Below are 18418 nucleotides of genomic sequence, written 5' to 3'. Positions count from 1 at the left end.
GCAACTGGCCACCATGCCCCTATTAAGCCCAGTTCTGTGCCCACCTCCGTGGGAGGAGAGGGGTGGGTTTAACAGAACTGTGGGGGGATGGCAGAGGTTCTCACAAACATGCCTCCTCTCCTTCCTCCTAAGAACCTCCAGAGGACCCAGCCTGCCCCAGATGTTGTGCAGAGCATGCCCTGTACATTGGCAAATGCATTGCTTTCAATAAGCCTATGAGGAAGGTACCAGAACCATTTCCCCTTTTACAGAAGATGAATCTGACCTTGAAGAGTTTGACTTGCCCAAAAATAGCAGAGCCAAGGTCTGCCCTGTGCCAGAGTCTTAAACTCTTAACCATTGAATCTCTTTCATTCATTCATTAAGTATTTATTTATTTAAAATTTATTTATTTATTTGGCTGCGTCAGGTCTTAGTTGTGGCACGCAGGATCTTCCTGGTGGCACACAGGCTATTTCGGTGCAGTGTGCAGGCTCTAGAGGGCGAGGGCTTAGTTGCCCCACAGCATGTAGGATCTTAGTTCCCTGACCAGGGATCAAACCCCCATCCCCTGCATTGGAAGGCGGATTCTTAACCACTGGACCACCAGGGAAGTGCCCACCATTGAATCTCTTTACCAATGTTTGGTCTTCCTCACCCATAACCAGGCCAGCTCTAGACCCAAACTTTAATTTTCACTTACAGTCCAAGTGTGTCAGAGGTTTGGCTCAGAAAATGCTACTTCTAACAAGGGTGGCCAGAATGGTGAAAGGACTTGAGATCATGATTTGAAGAAAACAGGCCATTTTGTCTGGTCAAGAGGAGAGGGTTGTTGCGTGGTCTCAAGGGCTAGAAGTGGGACAGGGAGTGGAAGCCCAGCTACCCAGCTTTCAGCTCAAGGAAAGAGCTTTCTAACCGCCAGAGGTGCTGGAGGATGGGGTGGGCTACTTCCAGAGGAAGTGAACTGCCTGACCAGGGAGGTGTTCTGGCCTCCATTCCATAGAGAGAAAATCCGAATGTTGGCTGGCAGTTACCGGACACCTCTTATATGCCAGGCACCTTCCATTACACTTGTGTCTTTCATCCTATCAACCAAGTGTGGATTATTCCCATTATAGACAAGGGACAGCCTCAGAGAACCAAAAGGCCCAAGATCACAGAACAAGTCGGGGGCAGAGCAAGGCAGGATTTGTGATCAGCCTTCCCAAGCCCCCATCATTCCTATTACACTATCTTCCTGTTCAGAGAGCTGTATGTACTTCTTGGATGATGACTCAATCCAGACTTCATCCCCACTCATGAGAGAATAAAGACCAGGCAGAGAGAAAGGCCAGTTACCAGTCCTGACACATGCGGGCTGAGCCAGGCTGAAATGATCTGGCAAAGGCCCTGGCTCCAGGGACCACCCTAGCTGTTATTCATCCTTCCAGCTTCCTAAAGGCTTTCCCACTTATTTCTCAGTGGCCAGAGGGGGTGAGTGGCTTCCACTCACACTTCCTGTTTTCATCTGGAACTGGGCTTGGAGTGTCCTTTTAAAGGCTCCGGCGTAATGCCTTTGTTGCAGGCTTGGCCTGTGGGCCAAGATATGTAAACCCTGAGTTAAGAATCGGTTTTACATGTTTTAAGTGGTTGGAAAAAAATCAGAAGATTTTTTTTCTTTGGCTGCATTGTGCAGCATGCGAGATCTCAGTTCCCTGACCAGGGACCTCGCCCCCTGCAGTGGAAGCACGGAGTCTTAACCACTGGACTGCCAGGGAAGTCCCAAAAGAATATTTTATCACAGGTAAAAATCATGAAAAGCCAGTGTTCATAAATAATTTATTTACATATTGTTTAGGTAAGGCCCCTTTCAAGAAGGGCAGAAGTGAGTAGTTGTGACAAGAGCATATGGCTCGCAAGCCTAAAAAACGTACCATCTGGCCCTTTAAGAAAAGTTCGCAAACTAGTACACAGGACATATGTACAAGGGGACATACAGAAATGTCCTTTGCAATGTTGTTTGTAACAGTAAACCAATGGCCACCAATAAATTAATAAACAAATAAATTGTGGCCCATTCATACCACAGGTGCCTCTCCACCCTTCCACAATAGAAAATCCATGAGGAAAGCAGTTTGTTTTATTCAGTTGTATTCTTAGTCCCTAGAACAGTGCTGGGCACGGGTTTAAACATGATTAGATCTCAAAACCCATACTGAGTGAAAGGAACTTACTTTCATGTGACACATCATTTACAAAGATTTAAAAACTCAGGACAATACTATATTTTGTAGTAAAAGTATAAAAACATAAACTGGAAGGATACCCACTGAATTCACCAGAGCGGCTGCCTTTAGAGAAGGAGGGAGGAGGCCTGGGAAAGGAAGATGGGCTTTTAACTTATCTGTCACGTTTTATCTTGCATGAAAAAACTTGACACGATAACAAAAGGTTGATATTTATTAAAACTGGGTGGAAAGTACATGGGCATTTCTTATGTTATTCTTTGTACTTCTCTGTAGTTTTCTAATTAAAAAACAAAACTGGAAGGTAGAGAACGCAGTGAACTCTCCAAGCATAAAAATAACACTGAACTTCTCCAGGAAAAGAAAGCTAAGCCAGTGGCGATGAATTACAAGAAACTTCCAGACCGTGAGCAGACAGAAGAATGGTCTATAGACTCAAGGTGGGTGAGAACCAGGAAATCATGACAAATGACCCCAACTCTGTGTAACAGGATGATAGACTCTCCAATCCATTACCAACCAGGAAAGGGTATGGGGCACTTTGGGCTGGGTGCTGACTTTAAGATTTGTCATTGGGAATGATAATAATTACAACTAATTATCACACACTCAAAAAGAAGGTCATTTTAGAGGTCAGGTAAAGTGGTCATGGGTCAGAAGGACAGCCATGTAGGGACAAAAACCAACCAACAAACTAACCAACTAAATAACAGAGCCACAGACTTGAGGCTGGGAGAAGGCTGCACAGCCTATAGAACGCGACCTGAACTTGGTAGCACGTAGGCCAGTGTTCACGTCCCACCTAAGCCTGTCCTCACACCCTGGAAGGGCACGGACGGGTGCTCACCGTTAGTCCTCATCCTTCCTGGAAGGGAATTAAAGATCTCCTATTAGATTTTTGAATTGGCCTGTAAAATGGGGAAAAGATTGAATCCTTTAAAAAAAAAATAATGGAAAGTTTGGATGCTGGAATAATAACATCTTCCACAAAGATCAAGGGGGGAGTTTGGGAAAAAAAGTGCCGTTTCACAAAGCAACTTTAAAAAGTTTCACTAGGTACTTCCCTGGTGGTGCAATGGTTTAGAATCCACATGGGTTCGAGCCCTGGTCCGGGAAGATCCCACATGCCGCGGAGCAACTAAGCCCGTGCGCCACAACTACTGAGCCTGCGCTCTAGAGCCCACGAGCCACAACTACTGAGCCCCTGTGCCACAGCTACTGAAGCCCGCGCACCTAGAGCCCGTGCTCCGCAACAAGAGAAGCCACCGCAATGAGAAGCCCGTGCACCACAATGAAGAGTAGCCGCCGCTCACCGCTACTAGAGAAAGCCTGTGCCGCAACAAAGACCCAATGCAGCCAAAAAAAAAAAAGTTTCACTACCTGGGGAGGTGGCAGAAACTTAAAGGAAGTGGGCAATACCAAATCACTGTGACCGAGACTGGGGTGGGATCAGGAACCAAAGCAAGGCCTGTCTAAAACATGCCTTTGATGGAAGTTAGGGCTATCAGGGTATGAAAACCTGCAGCTGGTGATGAACACATGGTGTACCTTTCCTAACAAACAAGACATTATCCAGCTCGGTGTGCCAGGTACTGAGCAAGGCCCTGGGGGGACAGAAGTGCCTCATGCTCTTTAAGAAGTTACAATCTAGTTGGGAGGATAAGGCTTTCACAGTGACAACCTCCTAAGAGAATCTGATTATCAAGTGAGTGGTTCAGAAGCCAGGGAGTTGAGTCACTGTGAGGCAGGATGTCTGGAAGATGTGTAGCAATCAGCAAGGTGCAGAGCGAGAGCTGCACAGGAGAGGGAATGCAGTTGACGAGAGGCAGAAACCCACGAGGCATCGTTCTGATAGCAGAGCTGGCTCAGCAGGAACGAAGGGCACATGTACGGCAACGCCCCAGGTGCCAACCAGAGAACGTCAATGATGCGAAGGACCCAATGTGGGGAGCACCGCTGGCAGCGGCTGGGAGACTTAGAGAGACCCTGGCAGGTGCATTTTCCCACCACATGCAGCTGGAGGAGGTGGGCTGGGGGTCCACAGGGAGCCCCCTCTCGCCCGACCCCCGCCCTGCTCTCAGGGAGGAGCCTATCCCCCACTCCATAAGGGCCACTGGGCAGAACCCTGCTCTCAGCCCGCCGCAGCCTTGCTGGAGACCCTTCTCTCCTCTGCGAACCTCACCTGAGGGTCAGACTCGCACCTTGTGTTTCATCCACTGGAAGCTTAGATTCCCAGTTTTAGAGCCAGGAGGTCACCGAGTCTTATCATTTATTTGGCAGATATGGGAAAGGGGCCTGAGAAGTTTGGAGAGCTGCCAGTTATTTGAGAGCCAGTTGGATGTGAAAGAGTAAACCCAGGCCCTCTTCTCCACCCAGCCCTTGGCCTCCTCCTCCTCTACAGCTGCTTCGGGTCCTCGGGTCATGCCTGGGGCCAGCACTCCCAGGCCAGAAAAAAATCTGGGCCTGTTAACATTGCACATGTGAGAGTGAAATAAGAGTAATTAACTGATGCACAAAGAGTCCCGGAGAACTTTTTATTGTTTAAAAATCACAACTGAAGCTTCAAAAAACATACAACCTAACACATGTCCCAATTCAGTGCCCTACGCCCTGGAGGAGAGCACAGGGCTAGTCCCTCCCATCTTGCTGCCCACACCGCTAGCCAGGACCCTGCCCTGGGGAGGCTGCCTGCTCGCCCTCCTGCCCACGTGTGCTAAGTCACCGGCTGGGGAGGGGCCCTGGGATGAGGTGCGGGTGCCCGGCTCCCTGCACCCCGCCCCCCTGCACATGCGCAGTCTGTGTGCAGCGTGTGCGAAGAGGGGCCGGTTCCCTGGGCGGGGGCCCCAAGGGGGGAAGATAAAGAGCCAGCCCCACTCGTCCCACCCCTCCCCAGCCCCCCAGCTCAAGGAAAGCTGTCGTCATCGTCCTCTGCCATCTCCTTGGCAAACTCCAAGTCCTGCTGCTCCCGCTCCCGCCGCTCCTGCGGAAAGAGGGGCGGGGCCGGGCTGCTGAGGACAGGTCGGGCTCTCTCACTCGTCTACACCCAGCCCGACCCACCCAGGGCCAGAGATCGCCCAGGCTTCAGAGGTGCCCCAGCCCTTCCAGAAACCTCCCCTCTCCCCTTTCTGTAGGGAAGTGTGATCTTTCAGTCTTACCCAAAGCAGAAGGCAGCTTACCTCTGCAGACTCCAAGTCCTTGTTGTACGATTTGGGAGGAAACCTCATGGCCTGAAGCACAACGGAGAGAGGAACAAGGTGAAGAGGAGGCATCAATGTAACACACACTCATCGTGCTCCCGCGTGCCAGGCGCCAGGATGTGCGCGCGACCGGTGATCACTCCCTAGTTCAGTGCAGTGGAGGAGCCAGGCACGGAGGCGAATTCATTACCACGACGCCGCGGGATAAGTGCTAAAGACGGAGAATTAGAAGAATCCGGAGGTATAAATGATTAACCCTCCTGATCGGGCTGGGAGAGGGACTGGCACTGAGAAGGAAGAGGAGGAAGAACGGACGGGCTGTGGGAGTGGAGGAAGGGCGTTCCAGGTAGAGGGTTCAGGCTGTGACAAGGCTGGCCTGAGTTCAGTGGGGCCAACTGGGGTGGAGGGGAGGGGTCGGCGGAGCGGTCCTGGGGAGGGAGGCCAGTGACGCAGGGGGCCAGATCACGAAGGGCCTTTCCTGTCTAGCAGAGCACAGCATTTGCCTGGTTTTGAGTGAAGCTATATCCCTGGTTTCCTGGGGGAAGAGAGCAGGAAAAAAATCGGCAGCCCAACAGTACCAGCACCTAACCCAGCGCCTGACACAGGGTAAGAGCTTAAGAGCCTTTTGTGGAACGAGATGGCAGCCCTACCTTTTACACAACTCAGACTTTGCTAAGTGCCCCAAGACGTGATTTCATTTAATCCCACCAAGCCTGCCAGGCAGGGCAGGTAATACCTCGTTATCAGCTTCACAGAAGGAGAAACAGGCTCAGAGAAGGTAAATGACTCAAACTTGGAACCAAATCCAGAACACTGCACTCTGAATCCCTGTCTGATCCTCCCTGGCAACCAGACCCCTGAAGAGCAAAGGGAAGGTGTTGTGGTCCCACAAGCAAAGTCCTTTGCCCCTTCTGGACCCCCAGTGATTTTACAGAGATCGTCTGGGAACTGCGCCCCAACCCAAGCCAGTCGTCCCTGAGGAACCCGTGGGTGTGGAGCGGGGCATGCTGCTGCCAAGCATCGCCTCTGCAGCCCAGGGCTCCGCACCTTGACGGACATGTTGTGAATATCCAGGCAGAAGGAGATGCGCTGGTGGAAGGCTAGCTGGGGCTCACGGGTGGAATAGATGTCAATCATCTCCTTGGACTGGACGTAGCCCTTCTCGTGGTTGATGCTGGCCTCAATGACGCCATCCCGGATGGCCTGCAGGCCCCAAAGGGAGGAAGAGTCACCAGAAGGTCCATCTTCTAAGTCCTAGAACATCTTGTCCCATCTCTTTGTCCTCCTTGATCTCTCACACACTCACTGCGTACACACACTCTCTCTCTCTCTGTGGCAACTTCCTGGCTTTACTGCAAGACGGGCACTCCCTGAAAAGACTATGCCACTGCTTTAGCCATTCCCCTCCTTGGTCAGCCTCCTCCCACCCCCATCCCTGAAATAAGGCAGGAAGGTGACAACCGCGGTCCCTGAGCCAGGCCCACCTTGGCAACAATGAACTCTGCATCCTCCGGGCTATCAAGCTGCAGCTTCTGGGCGATGTCCGCCAGGGAGATTCGGGAATAGGAGAGGCTGATCATGCGCACCCCTGGGCGAGGAAGGAGCGGTGGGGAGGCTGGGGCGGGCACAGACCCTTCACCCGCCCAGGCGCGCACAGGGTTGTCCCTGCCCCTGGAGAAGCCTAGTCCGGGTCCCGCTCTGCCAGGGGCCCCTCAGACCCTGCTCCACACCTGTCTTGATGACATTGTGTCGTAGTCGGATGATGAGGGTGTAGGTCCCATCTGCTTGAAACTTCTCCCCAAACTGATCCAGGACCTGGTTGAACTTGGCCAGGTTTCCCGTCCTGACAGCTGCAGTGGGGAGAGGAGTGGATCAAATGCTGCACAGGGTGCACACAAAAAAGGGGCCACAGTGCCAGGGGTCCGGCAAGCTCTGGGAGGGGACCAGCCCTTACCCTGGGTCAGAAGGAAGTAAGGCATGAGCGAGCGCTTGAGGGATGGTTGACGGAACTGCAGCCGGTCCGGGATCTCCCCCAGCAACAGCTCCACCACAATCAGAAGCTTGTGCACCTGGCAGAGTGTGACACAGGAACACAGTGGGCAGGGAGCCCCACCGGGTGGGAGAAGAGAACGAAATGGGGCTTCGATGCAGTCAGACACACGGGGAAAGAGGGAAGGTGGCACTGGGACCAGGCCCACAGAGAGAGGAAAAAAATCCTCAAGCTGTGCTGGGCGTGGAATTGAAGCTCTGCCTTGGGAGACAGGCCTTGTGAGCTTCTGACCCTTTGACCACACCAGGCCCTCAGCTTCATTTCATCTGGCCAATCGGTGCACAGCGCCCTGAAATGGCAAAGCTCTAAAGTACAGGCAGATGGGTAGGTTCTATGGCTCAGAAATGGTGAGGAAGCAGGGCCAAGAGGCCTAGGCAATGGAATGCGAGTCAGCCAAAGATGCTGGTAGGGAGGTGAACTATGTGTAAAATTGGTTATCTGGGTAGAGGCAGAAGCTCAGGAAAGGGCCTGCAGAACCTCACTGAGTGAGCCGGTTGGCTGGAAAATCAGGCCCCTCCTCCTCCACAATACCGCCTCCAAATACCACTGTGTGCTACTTCTGAACGGCGCCTCCCGTGGATTCAGCACCGTGCAAGGACGACTACGGTGGAGGGGACATGCCCAGCAGTTAAGGAGCCTCCCACCAAGCAGGAGGGACAGGAGCACAGACAGCTAAACCACGTGACAGCAAGTGTCACGAGGGAGGTAAGGGGTTAAAATGGGTGGTGGCTGATGGTGCCCACCCCTGGGCAAGGACCCTTCGCTCCTCCACACACACCCACGAGGCTGCCCTGTCCCTCGGCCCTCGGCGTACCCCATGAGTAAGGGGAAAGCCGTGCCGATGGCAGAAGTTAACATATGCCTTAAGGATTCTGATGAAGCAGAAAAGGAGGGAGGACGTTTCAGCCAAGGGAACAGGTGGAGAAGAGGCCGGCATACTGGAGGGGGTGTGTGTGGGGCCACCTGGAGAGGTGATCGGGGCCCGTCTGGGGACATGCGGTTTTGAATGCCAGGCTGAGTTCTGAGTTTGGAGACAGAACTAGCTAGCCTGTACTTGCTAGCTAGGAAACGCCGAGCAACTGAGTCTTTGGTTTCCACCTCCCTAAAATGGGCATAACAACAACAATAATACCTGGCTCGCCTACTTCACAAGACTTACAATACTCTACCGGGCAGGCAATGGGGAGAAATGCGAGCTTCCCGGCCAGGCAGACGGGCCTGGAGCTCCCCGCTCAGTTAGGCGGCTGTGCGGAAGCTGGGCTGGTGGAGGGGAGGATGGCGACCAGCAGGGTCAGTGGCTTGAACAAGGGCACTGGTAACATCAGAGAGGAGACGAATACCAAAGCCATGGAGGCAAATCAACAGATGACTCAGCGATGGCGAAAGGGGGGAGGAGGAGTCCAAGATGACCCGGAGGCGCCCATCTGGATCAGGAGAGCAGGAGGAAGGACTGGCAAGGGTGCCCAGAAGGGTCTGTCTGGACAAGCTGAGTGTGAGGAGCCGGGCAGTATCTCTACAGAGATGTGTGGTGGGAAGTCGGATTTGCACGTCTGGCTTCATGAAAGGGGTCAGAACTTGTATCATGGGCTGAACTGTGAACCCCCAAATTCATATGCTGAAGCCCTAACCCCCTAGTACCTCAGAATGTGACTGGATTTGGAAATAGAGCTATTAAAGAGGTAATTAAGGTAAAATGAGGTCATATGAGTGGGCCCTAATTCACTATGACTGGGGTTCTTATAAGAAGGATTAGGATACAGACGTGCACAGAGGGGAGACCATTTGAAGACGTCAGAAGATGGCCAACTATAAGCAAAAGAGAAGCCCTCGAAAGAACCCGGCCACGCTGACATCCTGATCTTGGACTTCTTGCCTCCAAAATTGTGATGACATAAATTCCTATTGTTTAAGCCACCCAGTCTCGTAATAGCAACCCGAGCAAACTAAGACAGTTCACAGTGGACTTTGGTGAAGCATCATGGAGGTCACAGCTGAGCCATGAAGGCAAATGAGATCACCCAAGGCGAGAATGTGGATTTTCTACGGATGGATACACTTTCAACGTGCTCTGTTTTGGACTCCATGTTAAATTCGATGTCTCTCTTTACCCATTCTCACTCTCCCTGTTTTTACTTAAAGCTGGCTTCTCCATGTGGGCTCTCTATCCCATTCCTCCTACCTTGTTCAAGGCCTTGGCCCATCGCCTATTTGCTTAAGTCTCTCTGGATGGAAAGTTCCCCCAACTCTGCCCCTTCCCCTCTCAGGCAACCCTCCCACCTCTTTCCTGGCTCCCTGGCCAACAGTCCACAGGCCAAAGACCTCACTCCAGCCCCCCCTGCTCCTTCTTCCGGAGACCTGGCTCCACCACAGAAAACTGTGAAACCTTATCCATCCATAGCAAAATCTGGTTTGAAAACACTGCTTTACCCCATGAGACCTCTCCCTGGTGCACAACACAGCCTATATGTTAAGTACCTGTATTTTTAGCGAATTTTCGAAGAAGGCTTAGTGTGCGTCCTACGTTGTAAAAGCAATCTCACATTGTGCAATGCACCCCATGTGTCTGAAAAGCCATTCCTTTCTATGAAAACTCTACCCATCTTTCAAAACCCAGATCAAATTTAACTATTTAAGACTACTCTAATTGTTTGACCACAACTGAATCTGCCGTTCTCTGAACTTCTGAACTGAAACAAAGCAAAGCTCCTACCACACTGAGCTAATCACTGTACGTTCTCATCCTGCTCTCTTTCAAGGGCACTAGGAGGTGGATGTGTTAATGTGAGAGCAGAGGTTTGTAGCTGGGAAAGCTGGGTCCTAATTCTGGCTACCAGGCTCTGTGCCTTTACACAGGCCCTCAAGCCTTTCTGAGTCAATGTTCTTTATCTATCTCTTTGAGAGCAAATACCATTTCTTATCCTTCTTTTCTACCCCTCACAGTGCCCAATGTCAAGGTCAGCACTCAAAAAACTACCTGGTGACTGACAGCTTTGCCACGGCCAAGGTTTACCTCCACCTGAGTCAGCCAGCCTTAGGGAGAGCTCTGGGTTCCCTGGCCACAGACAACACTGCTCCCGAAGGGGCATGTGAGGGACCAGGTAAGAGCCTGGGGTTTATCAACACAATCCAGGCCCTCACCTGGAATGACTATAGGGGGTTCTGGGGAATCAGGAATATTCTAAACCTACGTACCAGGGAGAATACTGGGAACATAAACTGCCAGAGGTGCAGGCAGTGTCTGCCTAATGTGCCCTGAACAATGTCACGTGCAAATAGACATGTGATGCCACCTTTAGGGTAAGAAGATTAAGGACCTTCTGGGCTCCTCAGATAGGGAAACGGCACTAACATGGTATCAGACGAGTAAGGGGGTCAAAGGGGTGAGAACTGCTGCTCACCGTCTGTTTGAAGCCGACAGCTGTGTGCTGAGGGGCCTTGCGGAGGGCGTTGGTCATTGTCCTCCGGGCCTCTGAGTACTCCAGCTGGATGGCTTTGATGCGCCCTGGGTGTGGAGAAGAAGAGAGCTGGTCAAGAGGATGGTGTGATCCAAACCCCGGCCCCCCGCAAACCAGAGTGCCGAATGGGCACTCCTATGCACCAAGAGCACCACTTTCTTAGCAAATTTGCACCGAGGGAGCCCGAGACACCTTCCGGCTGGGGGGCGGGCCCTGCTCACCTGTATAGTAGAGGTACCTTGCCCACTCATTGTTGTTGGCCTGCTCGGGGAACACAGACTTGGACACCAGCTTCTCGGCCTGGTCGTACAAGCTGTAGTGTAGGTAGTTCCGCAGCAGGAGGTTCAGCAGTGTGGCCTGCCCGTCCGCGTCGTGCCGCAGGGTGGCGGTCCGGAGCCGAGCGTGCAAGAAGCTTCAAGAAGGAAAGAAACGGGAGGTCAAAGCCTTCACATAACAACTCTTCAAGCTGCCTCTGACCTCTCCATTCTCTCTCAATTCCTAAAAAAGTGATGCAAACTGCTTTTCTGGTTATTCACCGAATACTCAGCAAATGAAGCACTAGTCCAGGTGCACAGAAGGCCAGAACTCTGCTCAGGGAACCTGCATTCTAGTGGGGGAGACAGACAGCCATCACGACGAACAAGCGTACCATGCAGTTCCACAAAAGGTGGTGGGGTGACGTCGAAATCAGGCTAAGTGCGACGGGCACCGCAGAAGGAGAGGAGGATGGGACTGCGGCTTTAAATAGCCCAGTCAGTGCAGGGCTCACTGAGAAGGTAACAGTTAAGCAGAGGCTTGAAGGAGGCAGGGAGGAGAGCATTCTCGGCCGAGGGAAGAGTACGCTGGCGTGCCCGCGAGAGAGCGAGGTGGCCAGCGTCGGCGGAGCAGTGGAAATAAAGTCAAGGAGGCAGTAACGGGGGCCAGACCCCGTGGGGCCTTATAAGCTTTTACATCATGAGGGCTCTGGCTTTTCCATGAGGGAAACGGGGAGCCACTGCAGGTTTCAAGTAGAGGAGTGAAAGGTTTTCCAGCCTGAACTTGCTTGTACCTCTGACCCACTAATGAGTCCTCCCCTGACGTGTGGTGAAGGGAAGAGCCTGGGAGACAGTACTTAACAGGCCAGTGGTGGTCTCCGTTTCATCATCTAGTCTCAGCCTCGCTCTCAAGCCCTCGCACAGCTCAGGGCGTGTTAACCATTACCCCCACTTCCTGCTGGGCACGTTGCATCTCCCAGCCCATGGCCCCCTGCCAGGCCACAGCTCTGTGGTAGTGCCTGACCATGTCTCTGACCCCACAGGCCACGAGCCAGACCCCTGGCCACAGTACCTGCGCACCACATCCAGCTTGTCCAGGAACTCATAGACCCGAGCATGGTAATAGTAACACTTTGCAGCCACAAGGTCCAGGGCCCGGCGGTTCTGAGTGCTGATCTTCTGCATCAGGTCATCAGAGATCTTCTGTGCCTGGGGAGGCAGCCAAAAGAGAATCAAGCGTCAGTGCTTCAGAAAGTTAAACACGGAGCCAGCAATTCCCCTCCTAGGCATATGTCCAAGAGAACTAGAAACATACGTTCACATAAAAACTTGCACACGAACATTCATATCAGCATTATTCCCAATAACCAAAACGTGGAAACAACCCAAGTGCCTATCACCCAATGAATGGATAAACAAAATGTGGTATATCTATATGATGGAATTTTACTCATCCATAAAAAGGAACAGAGTACAGATGTATGCCACAACATGGATAAACTTAGAAAACATCATGCTACAGAAAGAAGCCAGACACAAAAGGCACATATTATATAATTCCATTTAGATAAAATGCCCAGAATAGGAAAATCCATGGGACATAAAATATTAATAATTACTGGGCTGGGGTGAGGGGAGAACAAGGAGAGACTACAGATAGATATGGCGGTTTTTTGGTGGGGGCAGTGATTAAACTGGTCTGGAATTAGATAGTGAGGGCGGTTGCACAGCCTTGTGAATATAGCAAAAACCACTGAGTTGGTTTCAAGGGAGTGAATTATTTCTAAAAACCAACCAAACAAAAGCCAACCAGTGGCAGAGCAAGGAAAAAACAAAACGGAGGACTGAGGAGACGTGTCATTTCTTGGGTGTGCTCTTGGGACAGCAGCTAAGCCTGACAAAGGAGCTGGCCCCGGTTGGAAGGCGTGGTGGAAGAGTGGTATCCAAAATGGAGCCTTTCAATTTCATAATAATAGCTACCATTTATTAAAATGTTGTGAATGCTTACTACGTGCAGATCACTGTGCTAAGTATTTTTAAAGTATATTACTTTATTTAATACTAACAATAATCTTGTAAGGTGGGCAGTTTGTCTCATTTTACACATAGCTGGGAGAAATTAATTTGCCTAAGGTACAAACGGGATTTGAACCCAGGTATTTCTGTCTCCAAATCTACTCTTCTCAAAAGCATCCACTATACTGGGATCGCGCCACAGAAGGGTACAGAGTGACCACTGCCAGCCCTTTCCCAGAGCCTGAGCAGGAGTTGAGGGGTCTTCCCCGGATGTGGGGCTGGGTGCATTCCCACACGGGGGAAGAGTCTGGGGGACAGTTAATAACCCAGTGATTGTCTATTTCTTCACTAGAGGCACTCTCCCCCGCTAAGCCCGCACCCCGCCTGGGGCACGTCAGTCACTTGCACCGGCCCTGGCTACCTCTTTGTAGCGCTTGCTGTTCATCAGGAAGATGACCACGAGGAGCTGGAGGTAGGCTTCCACTTCGGGCAGGAGCGGAGCCGACGCAGCTTTTCCTGTTCGGGGACGGAACTGCAAATCGGCTTCTGTGTCCATGGGCTGGAGAGGACATGAGTTACCGTGGAAGAGTTCAGTCAGATCAATCAACCAAGAATTTATTAAGCACTCACTATGTATTTCAACAAATATTTAATAAGTGCCTACTACATGCCAAGATTTTTCTAGGTGCTGGGGATACAGAAATAAAGATGACACAGTCTCTTTCTGAAGGGAGTCAAGGAGGCTGGCAATACAATAAATACAGAAAAGGGTTACAGGAGTATAACACCCTCACAGAATATAATGTGGACAGAAAGGATGATGTAAGGACCCCTCAGAGAGCCTACAATCTAAGTAGAGATTAAACCACCATACCTGGAACCACTGCGAATTCTATCAGGCAGGGTTAACAAAGGGATATAATTCTAGACATGAGATCAAGAATAATGAGACAGGGAGTTCCCTGGTGGTCTAGTGGTTGGGATTCTGGGCTTTCACTGCCGTGGCCTGGGTTCAGTCCCTGGTTGGGGAACTGAGTCCTGCAAGTCGTGTGGCATGGCCAAAATTAAAAAAAAAAAAAAAAAGGATAATGAAACAAAAAAAAATTTTTTTTTTGGTGGGAACAAAGGAATTTTGGGGGAAATTGACATATACATACTACTTATCTTCAGATCTAGTCACCAAAACTGGAATAATGTGTAACAGATCAAAAGATGATCATGGTGGGTTACTTTAGAGATGTAAAGGTTAAAAAACATTCCAGGTGGCATTGGGAGAGGGTGCTTTTCCTTTTTCCCAGACAGTAAAGCCTTCACTGTCCACCTCAAGGATTTTCTGAGTTTTTACATCTATGAAACAGACTGTAAGCATACAGGATTTTAGGGAGATGAAGGTGGCTGAAGGGTCAGTGAGGTTTGAGCAGGGGCAGGACCTGAACTGTATCCCGGATGATAAGGGGAGTTTTACAGCCATAAAGGAAAAGGAGAGGTTTCTCCTGGCATGGAGACCACTACTACCAGCAAGCTAACTTCATCAACATGCACTCTGTGCCACACACTGTGCTAAGAGCTTTCCCCCTCCTCCTCGCCCCCCCAAATCTGTTCATCACATTTACCAAATGAAGAAAATGAGGCACAAGGAGGTTAGGTCATTTGCCCAAGTCCCACAGATACCAAATGGTAGAGTCTGGATTCAAATTCAACACCCCCTCCAAAACCTGTGCTCTTAACCACTGTTCTTTTGTTCCTTTTTTTGTTGCTTTTTTTTTTTTTTTGGCCGCACCACGCGGCATGTGGGATCTGTGGGATCTTAGTTCCCCAACCAGGGATGGAAGCGAGGAATCTTAACCACTGGACTGCCAAGGAAGTCCCTTAACCACTGTTCTATACATCCTTCATGGTGAAGCTTCGGAGGCAAAAAGGCAGTGGAACCTTCTCCTAGGCCCCCTGTTGGGGGTGGTGGGAAATGAGTGTGGCTGGAAGGGTCCTGATTCCCGGCTCCTCTTCCTGACTCAGAAGAACGACTCTACAGGGCAGAAGGACGGTCGCCTCGTTAGAGGACAAATGAGTATTAAGAGGGGCTGTTTTGCTTCATGACTCTGCTATGGCAGGTAACAAGACAGGTCTCCAGGATAGGAAACAGTTACACAGGGTGGAATGTGTGTGTCAAGCCAAGCCTGCACCCTTCACGCTGGCCTGACTCACTTACCTCTTCCAGGAAGGGTAGCAAGAAGTCTCGAGTGGCATTGTTGGAGGTGAAAAAGCCATGCACAGCCTTGTACAGAACGTAGTGGTTGAGGCGGCGTGACGTGGAAGGCAGCATCCGCAGGGCCCGCAGCACGAACCGAGGCTCCTTGCCCGAGACTGCCTTCTCCAGCTGTTTCACGTGCTCCTTGATGTCTGTGGAGGACAAGGGGAGAAAAATGTTAATTCCAACTCCTACTCCCCCCACTCCCCGTCACTCCAGCCAAGCAGTCCTAGGGAGCCTCTTACAAATGGCAGGATGTGGCCAGTCACCGCTTTTGCCCTAAGAGCAATAGTTATAGATGCCATACATTGATTTTAAGACATAACCAAGAGACAAAGAAAAATAAAGTTGGGGTGGGGGAAGGAGTAGAGGGTGACAGAAAAAAGAAAAAAACAATGAAAAACAAAAACACATGGTGATTAAAACAATGAAAAACAAAAACACGTGGAGATTTAGCATATCTTCAAATAGGAAAAGACTTCTAAAATTCTTCTGAGAACTGTAAACAAAACAAAAATATGTGCAACACATGTGACCAGAGATTCATATTCTTTTTCTACAAGGCGCTTGTATTAAGGATTAAAATAGATAAAAATGAACATGAATGGACAATACAAAAAGAGGAACGACAAATAACAGATGTGAAAAGTATATTTCACTAGTATTCAAATAATCCTAAGCGAAAACATTTTTCAATTACCATTCTAGTGGTATTTGAAAAATGATAACATATAGAGTACAGGGGTGAGCAAGACATTTCTGCTCGTATAATGTGTATCAGTACAGTTTTTCTGGACAATAACTACCAAAAACCTTAAAAACAAACCCTTTCAATTCAGGGATCTCTACTGAAGAAATAATTATAGAGGTAGATCAAAAACTTGGGCACAGAGATGATGGTTGCAAAGCTATTTGTAACAGGGAAAACTAGAAACAACTTAAATATCCAGAAATAAGGGAATGTAATCAATTGGTAGTTTTAGTTACCTTTGTATTTTTAGCATAGGGTGCCGGGGTCACGTTAATGATATAATAGTAATAACAGCTAATATTTATGGAGGGTTTTACTATGTTTTCGTCACGTATTAGGCACAGTTGTAAACATTTTAATCTTCACAACAACCCAATTAAGTAGGTACTATTACTTTCATTTACAGAGATGAGGAAACTAATTCCAGAGTGTATATTCTTAGCCATCATATCAGTTATTCAATAAACGTTTCTGGAACACATTGAATGCTTTGTTTATGGATATGTTACATGAAAGCACACAAAATAATCTGTATTTAGTTATGCCTTGTTCCTAACTGTATATATAAACTTGATCTCAATTATGGGAGAACAGCTCAAAAATTCATAGGAAATAATGTTAACCACAGTTGTTGTTTTTCTTCCCCCCTGCTACTTTAGACCTCTCATATTAAAATGTTTATAAGAAACATATGTATATACCCAGTAGGTAATGCTGAATGGCACCTTTGCCACTGGTTGACTATCGTTATTTTATGTAAAAGGATCTTTATTAGATACTGAGCCTGCTATCCAACTTCAGAGTAGAAGCTGATGCAGTCCACACTATCACATCCTCAAAACACCACCCAGGAGCTTAACTTTGCTTATTTCAATGTTTTCGAGCTAGTTTCTCGTGCAGTTAAGTAGAGAGAAAACCCAATAAATAGTTTGGTTCTACTTGATCCAGAACCAGAAAAGAGCACCAGGGTCACAATGGGAAGCTCTCACTCTACCCACTCCAAATGTGGACAGGACGCTCTAAGTAGGAAAAGTGAAATATGAACTTGGAGGAACAAGAGGATGATAGGGAACAGGGAACAGGCACCTAGGAGAAAAGAAATGGGGGGATTGGTATATAGCTTACGTGGAAGGTGAACATTAGGAACTCAAACATCCGACACCTAAAAAGTTGAAGTGTGTAATGTGTTTAAACTCTTTAGAAACAGAGTAGGAGTAAGGGCTTGCAGGGAAAGAAAAAGCAATGGGATCGTTTGGGCACCTCAATTACAGCAACAAGGAAGCAAGATACTAGGTAGAAAGGGCTCTTTTAGAGGAGTTTGCTAAAGGTAGTTAAGACAACAGAAACCATTCTTAAAATGCAGGGGCCAGTATTCTGCGTCATTCTGACCCCCTTCAAACATAAATACAGACACCGGTTTTTAGAGAGATCAATCGTGCACTGGGGTCACTAGAATCAGTCCGGTGGGATGTAAATGGAGTAATAAGGTCAGAGGAGAGAACTTAGAGAGTCTATGGGCCCAGCGAGACCTACTTCTAGATGCAATCCCCGGTGGGGGTGGTGTGTGCGAACGGAGGAGTCCCGAGCCTAGAGAGAGTGTTCAGTTATCCGGCTGGGGTCGGGAGTGTCAGGGTAGTGGGGGCAGGCATTTGGGGGTGATCCCAAGGAACCCCCAAGTCAAGGTGGTGGAGGCTGCGCTGGGATCCCAAGGAGAGGGTGGATCACCGCGGCGCTGTCACCCGTGATCATGACACGTCCCCGGCCCGAGCTCTCATACCCTCCAAGGTAACGGTGTCCAGCTCTCGCTGGGAGTGCTCAGCCGCCGCAGCCGCTGCCTTGCCATCGGTCTCGCCGGTTGATCCGCCACCCGCCGCCGCCTCCTCTTTCATCTCCACATCCTGGGGCGCCGGGGGCGGCGGTGGTTCTTGTTCCCCTCCGCCGGGCGGCGGCTTCGCCTTGTCCGCGCCGCGGCGCCGCGCCGAGCCCTCCTGCTTCATGGCGCCCGGGGTCGCGGCCTAGTCCGGGGACCGAGGCCGGGGCCTCGCGTGAACCCTCGCACCGGAGACCAGGAACAGAGCCGGGCCTGCCCACGAGCGTGGACTCGCGTCGGGCCGCACGATGACGGAGCAGCTGCAAACCCCTTCCCGGCGCTGGGCCTTCTGGGAAACGCCAGGCCGGGCTGGCCGACGGCCGAGTCATCAAAGGGGAAAAAAGTCAACCGCCGAGATGCAGGATGGAGGCGGATT

General features: G+C 50.2%; 1 protein-coding gene across 1 annotated transcript; it reads right to left on the bottom strand.

Moving 5' to 3' along the window:
- Nucleotides 1–4724: 4724 nt before the first annotated feature.
- On the bottom strand, nt 4725–18317 carry PSMD3 (proteasome 26S subunit, non-ATPase 3). Its single transcript, XM_082373501.1, has 12 exons — nt 17950–18317; nt 15383–15573; nt 13598–13735; nt 12233–12369; nt 11128–11318; nt 10850–10953; nt 7356–7470; nt 7132–7251; nt 6886–6989; nt 6449–6604; nt 5381–5431; nt 4725–5184 (listed from the first exon to the last, which is right to left on the bottom strand). The coding sequence occupies exons 1-12, from the start codon at nt 18167–18169 to the stop codon at nt 5107–5109; spliced, it is 1605 nt and encodes a 534-aa protein (XP_082229627.1). The 5' UTR covers nt 18170–18317; the 3' UTR covers nt 4725–5106.
- Nucleotides 18318–18418: the final 101 nt, after the last annotated feature.

The sequence above is a fragment of the Balaenoptera borealis genome (assembly GCF_965194805.1).
Source record: "Balaenoptera borealis genome assembly, chromosome: 20".
NCBI lineage: Eukaryota > Metazoa > Chordata > Mammalia > Artiodactyla > Balaenopteridae > Balaenoptera > Balaenoptera borealis.
This window is presented reverse-complemented; position numbering and strand designations above follow the sequence as displayed.